Source organism: Rhinoderma darwinii, unplaced genomic scaffold (genome assembly GCF_050947455.1).
Source record: "Rhinoderma darwinii isolate aRhiDar2 unplaced genomic scaffold, aRhiDar2.hap1 Scaffold_4096, whole genome shotgun sequence".
Taxonomy (NCBI): Eukaryota; Metazoa; Chordata; class Amphibia; order Anura; family Rhinodermatidae; genus Rhinoderma; species Rhinoderma darwinii.
Genome location: NW_027463670.1, coordinates 36696 through 44253, shown reverse-complemented (window position 1 = coordinate 44253; position 7558 = coordinate 36696). Strand labels below are relative to the sequence as shown.

General features: G+C 30.9%; 1 protein-coding gene across 1 annotated transcript; it reads left to right on the top strand.

Annotated features, from left to right (window-relative positions):
• The first annotated feature begins 4369 nt into the window (after positions 1 to 4369).
• Positions 4370 to 5813, top strand: LOC142709445 (betaine aldehyde dehydrogenase-like). The gene is given in 2 exon segments (XM_075848465.1): positions 4370 to 5055; positions 5057 to 5813. Coding segments are annotated over 2 exon segments (1443 nt in total).
• The last annotated feature ends 1745 nt before the right edge of the window (positions 5814 to 7558 follow it).

The following is a 7558-nucleotide window of genomic DNA, read 5'->3' as shown; positions in this document are numbered from 1 at the left end:
TTTTTAAAAGCTAAATAATTGAGAGAAATTTCTACGCCTTGATCTCTAATTTTTCCTGCATTTTGAATAATTGTTGTAGAGCCTGTAACACCAGAAGTTGGTACGGGGATTAATATATCTGTTCTTTGAGCTATATAATATTCTATACTACCACTCAATTTACCTTGAAATAATTCATAATCTACACCAATGTTAAACATTGTATTTTTCTGCCAAGTTATAACTCCGTCTGCTAATAATCCGGGTGCATAGGCAATGGTATTGTTATATCCTGATGGAGTAAATAAATTTCTGTATCTGTTTAGTGCTATATCTTGGTCGCCAGAAATTCCTACGCTACCGCGTAATTTTAATAAACTTATTACCTTGTTATTGTTTAAAAAAGATTCTTTGTGGATATTCCATCCTAAAGATAAAGCAGGAAATAATCCCCATCTTTTATTTGCTGCAAAACGAGAAGACCCGTCAGTACGCAAAGATAAGGAAGCTATATATTTACCATTGTAATCATAATTTAATCTACCAAAAAAAGACATTACGAACCAAGAAATATCGCCAGTTCCTAAACCACTTACGGTAAATGCTCCGTTAGAACTTGCATTATTTGCGGAGCTTCTAAAAAAGCCTATAGTATTAATGGCATTAGCATTGGTAGTAGATTTTTGAACGCTTTGACCTAACAAAATTGTAAAATTATGGTTTTCAATTTTTTTATTGTAGTCTAAAGTATTTTCATTTAAAAAAGTAATGTTTCTACTTGTAGCTTGTAACCCTTTGCCACCAGTGGCAGAAGCATCTGTTGTTATATTAGATAAATTTAAAATATCTTCTGTTAAAGAATAATCTACAGAACCATTTGTTTTAAATTTTAATCCATCAGTAATTTTCCATTCTAAAAAAGCATTACCGAAAGCTCTATAGCCAGTAGTAAAACCATAAATTTCACGAGCTGTTTTTACAGGATTATCGGTTAAATAATATCCTGTTCCTTCACCATAAGCATAATAACCTCCATTAGCTTTATCGTAAGAATTATAAAAAGGCATTAGAGGCGATGCAGGTATTGCGTTTGTTAATACTCCAGAATAGGTATTATCGTTAAAAGTTCTTCTGTTTTGTGTGTTTGCTAAAGATATGTTAGAGCCTATTTTTAAAGCACTATTTAAAGTAAATTCTGTGTTTAATTTAACGGTATAGCGTTTAAAATTATTTTCTACTACTAATCCGTTTTGATTAAAATAACCACCACTGACATAAAATTTAGATTTATCATTACCACCTCTTGCACTTATTTCTGCATTTTGTATCATTGCATCTAAGGGTTTATTAAAAATGGCATTTTGCCAATCATAATTATATCCCGATTGGATAAGGTCTTGCCATGTTGTTGCTGCATATCCTCCATTAGGGTCGATTTTATTACCACTAAAAGTTAAATTATTTGTAAAATAAGACTTTACATTATCTAAACTTTCGCCTGCTATTAAAGATTGATTTTTCCATTTTGTTCGTGCATCGTCGTTTGGTAGTGCGTCCCAAGTTGCTTTATCATTAGCGTGTGCTTTGTTCATATAATCATAAAGTTGTTGGGAACTCATTAGCGGTAATTTGTGTCTTAAAGTTTGCACACCAGTATAATAATTAACGCTATAAGTTGTTTTTCCTGCTTTACCTTTTTTTGTTGTAATTAAAACTACTCCATTAGCAGAACGAGCACCATAAATAGAGGCTGCAGAAGCATCTTTTAAAACTTCTATACTTTCTATGTCATTAGGATTAATATCTGCTATAGAGCTTAAATTTTGTCCGCTACCTACGGTACTTCCATTGGCATCAAAAGAGGTGCTTATTTGTGAGGCACTTTCCGAAAGCATTGGAACGCCATCTACAACATATAAAGGATTATTGGCTCCACGAATGGAAACAAGTAAACCAGCCCCCGGCGTTCCCGAGGGAGTAGAAACATTAATACCTGTCATTTTACCTTGTAAACTCGAAGCTAAATTCGATACGGGTTGGTCTTTAAATTCATCTGATTTTAAAGAAGATATAGCTCCCGTTACAGCAGATTTTTTTTGTGTACCATAACCTACAATTATAACATCTTCCAAATTTTTAACTTCGGAATCTGTTGGAATATTAGATTTTTGAATTTCGTTCGATTCGGGGATAACAGGAGTTGTATTTTTTGATTCTTGTGAATATAAACTGGTAGAGTGTATACATAACCCTCCAATTAAAAAAATTGAAGGTAAAAAATAATTACATTTTTTCATAAATTCAATAGTTTTAATGTTAGAAAAAATAAGTCAATAAAAAATTATTTAGAATGCTTTTTAATTAAATTTAAATTAGGTTGACTAATTTTATAAACTTTAAAATAATCACTTGTTAAACATTCTTCTATACCGTCAATAGCGTGTATTTTTTCCATCGTTTTTAAGAGATGGGTTTTATTTACACACATTAAATTAATTTCGATATCAAAATTACCAGAACATAGTGCTACAAAACTTGTTTCTTCTAATAGGGATAATTTTTCTGCTACGCTATTTACTTTTTTTGCAGGCCTAACTTTTACCCGTACTTGTACATAAGATTCAAAACCGATAAGGTTTGTATTAATTCTACCTACAACAGTAAGCACTTCATTATGAATAAGTTCTTGCATACGATTACGAATCGTATTTATGGATACTTTCATTTTTTCTGCTAAATCAGAAAGCGACATACGACCATCTACTTGAAGGTGCATTAAAAGGTCAAAATCAAAATTGTCAATTTTCATACTAATAAAATGAAATATTTGCAAATTATATAACGAATATCAGTAAAATTTTTTAAAAAACAAACTTATTTTTTAATATTAAAATTATTACCTTCGTTATGCTTTTAATTTAATTTATAGAGATATGCACGACTTTGGAATAATAGCTTTAGTACCAGCATTAATAGTTATTAGTTTAGCTTTACTAACACGCTTATCTTTAGAACCCTTAATTATAGGTATTTTAGTAGGGTTTATATTAATAGCTCCTTTTGAAGGATGGACCTCTTTACATTTATATATATTGAATGTTTTTTCTTTATTTGGAGATTCTATACAAAATAATCTTAAAAATGAATCTTATCAATATGTAGCTATCGTTTGTTTTTTATACGGAGCATTAATAGAGTTAATTGCTAAAAGTGGCGGTATACAATCTTTTGAAAGTATCGTATTAAAAAAAACACAATCTTCTAAAAGTGTTTTAATGTTAAGTTGGATTTTTGGTTCTACGCTTTTTATAGATGATTTTTTGAGTGCTTTAATGAATGGTAGTGCAATGAGAAAAATTACAGATAAATTAAAAATATCGCGAGAATTATTGGCTTTTGTGGTAAGTTCTACGGCAGTACCTATTTGTATTATTGTTCCTGTTTCTACTTGGACTATTTTTTTAGGTAAGCTATTAGAAGAAAACCAATTAGCACAACAACATCAAGGTTTATATGTTTATATGAAAGTTATTCCTTATGCTTTTTACGGGTGGACGCAATACCTTTTAGTGCCTTTAGTAATACTTGGAATTATTCCCATTTTTGGAGCAATGAAAAAAGCACAACAAAGAAGTTTAACAGGAAATACAATTCCTCCTAAGTCTGAAAATTTTATTACCAAAAGTGAGTTATTTAGCAATAGAAAAAATGGCACTTGGACTTTAATATTACCCATTATATTATCTATTGGTTTTACTATTATTTTTAATTTTGATGCACTTAAAGGTGTATTGGTGGCTCTTTTTATTATTTCTATTATTTATGTTATAAAAAAAGTATGCCATTTTAAAGATATTGCAAATGCTTTTATTGAAGGGTCTAAAACAATGTTATATGGATTAATTTTATTGTTTCTTTCTTTTATTTTGAAAGATGTAGGCGACCAAATGGGACTTACGCAATTTGTAATAGATGCTATTGCTACGCATATTCCTAAACAATATTTACCAGTATTAATTTTTATTAGTTTGGGCTTGGTAGCCTTTGCAACGGGAAACTCTTTTGGGTTATATGCCATTGCTATACCAATGGTATTACCGCTTGCAAATATTTTTCATATAAACCCGTATTTATGTATCGGTGCGGTAGTAAGTGCTGGTGCTTTTGGTGCTCACGCTTGCTTTTATTCCGATGGAACAATTATGGCTGCTTATGGTACAGAATGTAATAGCTTTGCCCACGCTATAACACAGTTGCCTTATGCTTTTATTTCATTTTTTATTAGCTTAGTGTTTTATTTGATAATGGGTTTTGTTATTGCTTAGTATCATTATTTAATGAATGATTTTTACATTACTATAAAATTTTACTTCTTATGAAAATAATACCAATGTATATCAACGGAAAATTTGTTGAAAGTAAAAGTAATAAAACGCGTAATATTATTAATCCTGCTACGGGAGCTATTATTGCAAGTGTTTTTGATGCTCAAGAAGAAGATGTTGCTCTTGCTGTACAAGCCGCAAGAGATGCTTTTGATAAAGGGATATGGAAAAATACTTCTGCTCAAGAAAGAGGCAAATTACTTTTTTCTTTATCGCAAGAAATGAGAAAACATTTTGATGAATTTGTAAACTTAGAAGTTGAAAATAATGGCAAACCTAAAAGAGAAGCAACTTTCGATGTAGATGATGCTGCAAATTGCTTTGAATTTTATGCTGGGTTAGCAACTAAAATTCACGGCGAAACAATGACAGTTCCTGCTAACGCTATTAGCTATGTTGTAAGAGAACCTTTAGGGGTATGTGCTCAAATTATTCCTTGGAATTATCCTTTATTAATGGCAGTATGGAAACTTGCACCCGCTTTAGCAGCAGGAAATACAGTAATATTAAAACCTTCGGAAATAACTCCTTTATCGGCACTTAGATTAGCAGAATTAATTCATCGCGTAGGCTTTCCCGAAGGCGTAGTAAATATTATTACAGGCGATGGTGCTGTAGCAGGAAATGCCTTAACATTACATCCTAAAATAGATAAAATTGCTTTTACTGGTGGTACACTAACGGGTAAAAAAAATTATGTCTAATGCGGCACAAAATTTAAAAAAAATAACGCTAGAATTAGGAGGTAAAAATAGTGCTATCGTTTTAGAAGATTGCAATTTTGATTTAACAGTAGATTGGACAGCCTTTGCAGCTTTTGCCAATCAAGGGCAAGTATGTAGCGGAGCATCTATAATTTTAGTACAAGAAAAAATTTACGATAAATACATCGATGCACTACTTAAAAAAGTAGATAAAATAAAAGTAGGTAATGGGCTTGATGAAAAGAATACAATGGGAGCAATTATTTCTGAAGTTCACTTAAATAAAATACAAAAATATATTGAAATAGGAAAGCAAGAAGGAGCTACCTTATTATGTGGTGGTAAGCGAATAGGCACACAAGGTTTCTTTTTACAACCAACAATTTTTGTAGATGTAAAACCTACAATGCGTATCGCCAAAGAAGAAATTTTTGGACCTGTTTTATCCATCATTAAATTTAAAGAAATAGAACAAGCCATTAGCATCGCTAATCAAACAGAATATGGGTTAGCAGCAGGTGTGTTTACCGAAAATATAACCCACGCCCATAACATTCTAAAACAATTAAGATGTGGTATTACTTGGGCAAATTGGTATCATCCTACTTTTAATGAAATGCCTTGGGGAGGATATAAACAAAGCGGTATCGGTAGAGAACTCGGTTTATATGGCATTGAAGCCTATTTAGAAACAAAACAAATTAATATAAATTTAGATACCACACCAGCAAATTGGTACGAATAATTTTAACTATAATTACAGATGGATTTAAAAAATTATTATGAAGATTATGGCAATGGATATTCCATTACCAACATAAAATCTACACACGCAGAGGCTTTAGAAAAATTACAAAAAATTGTCTTTCCTACTTTATCTGATGAAGAACTTTTACATAAAGAGCAATACAAAAAACATACAGAAATTTTCCCCGAAGGGCAATTTGTAGTGTTGTATAAAGATAAAGTAATTGGTGCTACATCTACGCTTCGTTATGCTTTTGATATAATCATCCTTATCATACTTTTACAGAAATTATGGGCGGTGGCTGGCTTACAACACATAATCCTGAAGGCGAATGGCTTTATGGATTAGATGTAAGTGTTCATCCTGAACACAGGGGTAAAGGGTTAGCAAGAATTATTTATCGTACTCGCCACAAAGTTGTAGAACATCTACATTTAAAAGGGCAAGTTATTGTTGGAATGATGTCCGGTTACGGAAAAATAAAACATTTAATATCTGCTCACGATTATTTTGAAAAAGTAAAATCAGGAGAAATTTTTGACCCTACTGTAGGGGTGCAAATAAAAATGGGGTTTATACCGCTACTCCTTTTACCAAATTATTTGAATGATCCTATTTGTGATAATTATGGTATTCTACTAACATTAGATAAAAATAAAATAGTATAATTTTTTATTGAATTTGTTGAATAGTGGATTTATCAATAAGCGTTTTATTTAGAGTAACAATTTCAATGCCCTCACCCCAAAAATCTTTATTATCTTTAACTAAAACATACATAAGTATATTAGAAATAAAAAATTACTCATTAATTAATTTTTAAGTCATCAATTACTTTTTCGGCATCTTGTCCTAAAACACCATCTTTAACATATTCTAAAAGTATGGGTATAATTTCATATTCCAATTTCATTTTCAATTCTTCTGGATTTTTGCTAAAAAATAGCTATGTCCTAATTGCACATCGTTAGCTTTAAAATCAGATTGCAGGTATACGGGCTTATTTTCTTCATTTTTTTCATTGAATAATTTTTCAACTTCTTCATATAAAGCTATCGCTTTTGTTTTTAAATCTTCATCTGTTATTACTTCATTAATAGCATCTTTTTTAGGTATAATAGTTTTAAAAGCGAATCGCCTTTTAATTGCGTAATCTATAGTGCCTACACTTCTATCTGCGGTATTCATTGTGCCTATAATAAATAGATTTTCTGGTAGTTTTAATGTTCTGTCGCCATTTAAAGGATACATACTTTCTACTATATTTTTATTTGGCTCTGCAGGGTTATATCTATATTCTAAGGCGTAAATTAATTCGCCGAGAACTGAGGGTAGATTGGCTCTATTTATTTCATCTAATATTAACACATAATGGCTTGCTGGATTAGCTTCTGCTTTTTGAGCAAATTCTGCTAATGTTTTGTTTTCAACCTTGTATTCTACTTGTCCGTTAGCGTTTGTATTAGCGGTTATTCCTCTAACAAAATCTTCATAAGTATACGAAGGATGAAATTGTATTAGTTTTTTCTCGCCCGATATATCTTGCTTATTATCTTCATTAAGGTTATCTTCTTTCACATCGGCTTTTATTATTTCTTCTGCTAATAAATTAGCCAATCTTGTTTTACCAGTACCCGGAGGACCTTGCAAAATAATTTGCTTTTTATAGTATAGAATTTTTTTTAGGTCATCTAATTCTTCCTGTGTTTTGTTTATTTCTTTATTATTGATATAATGGATAT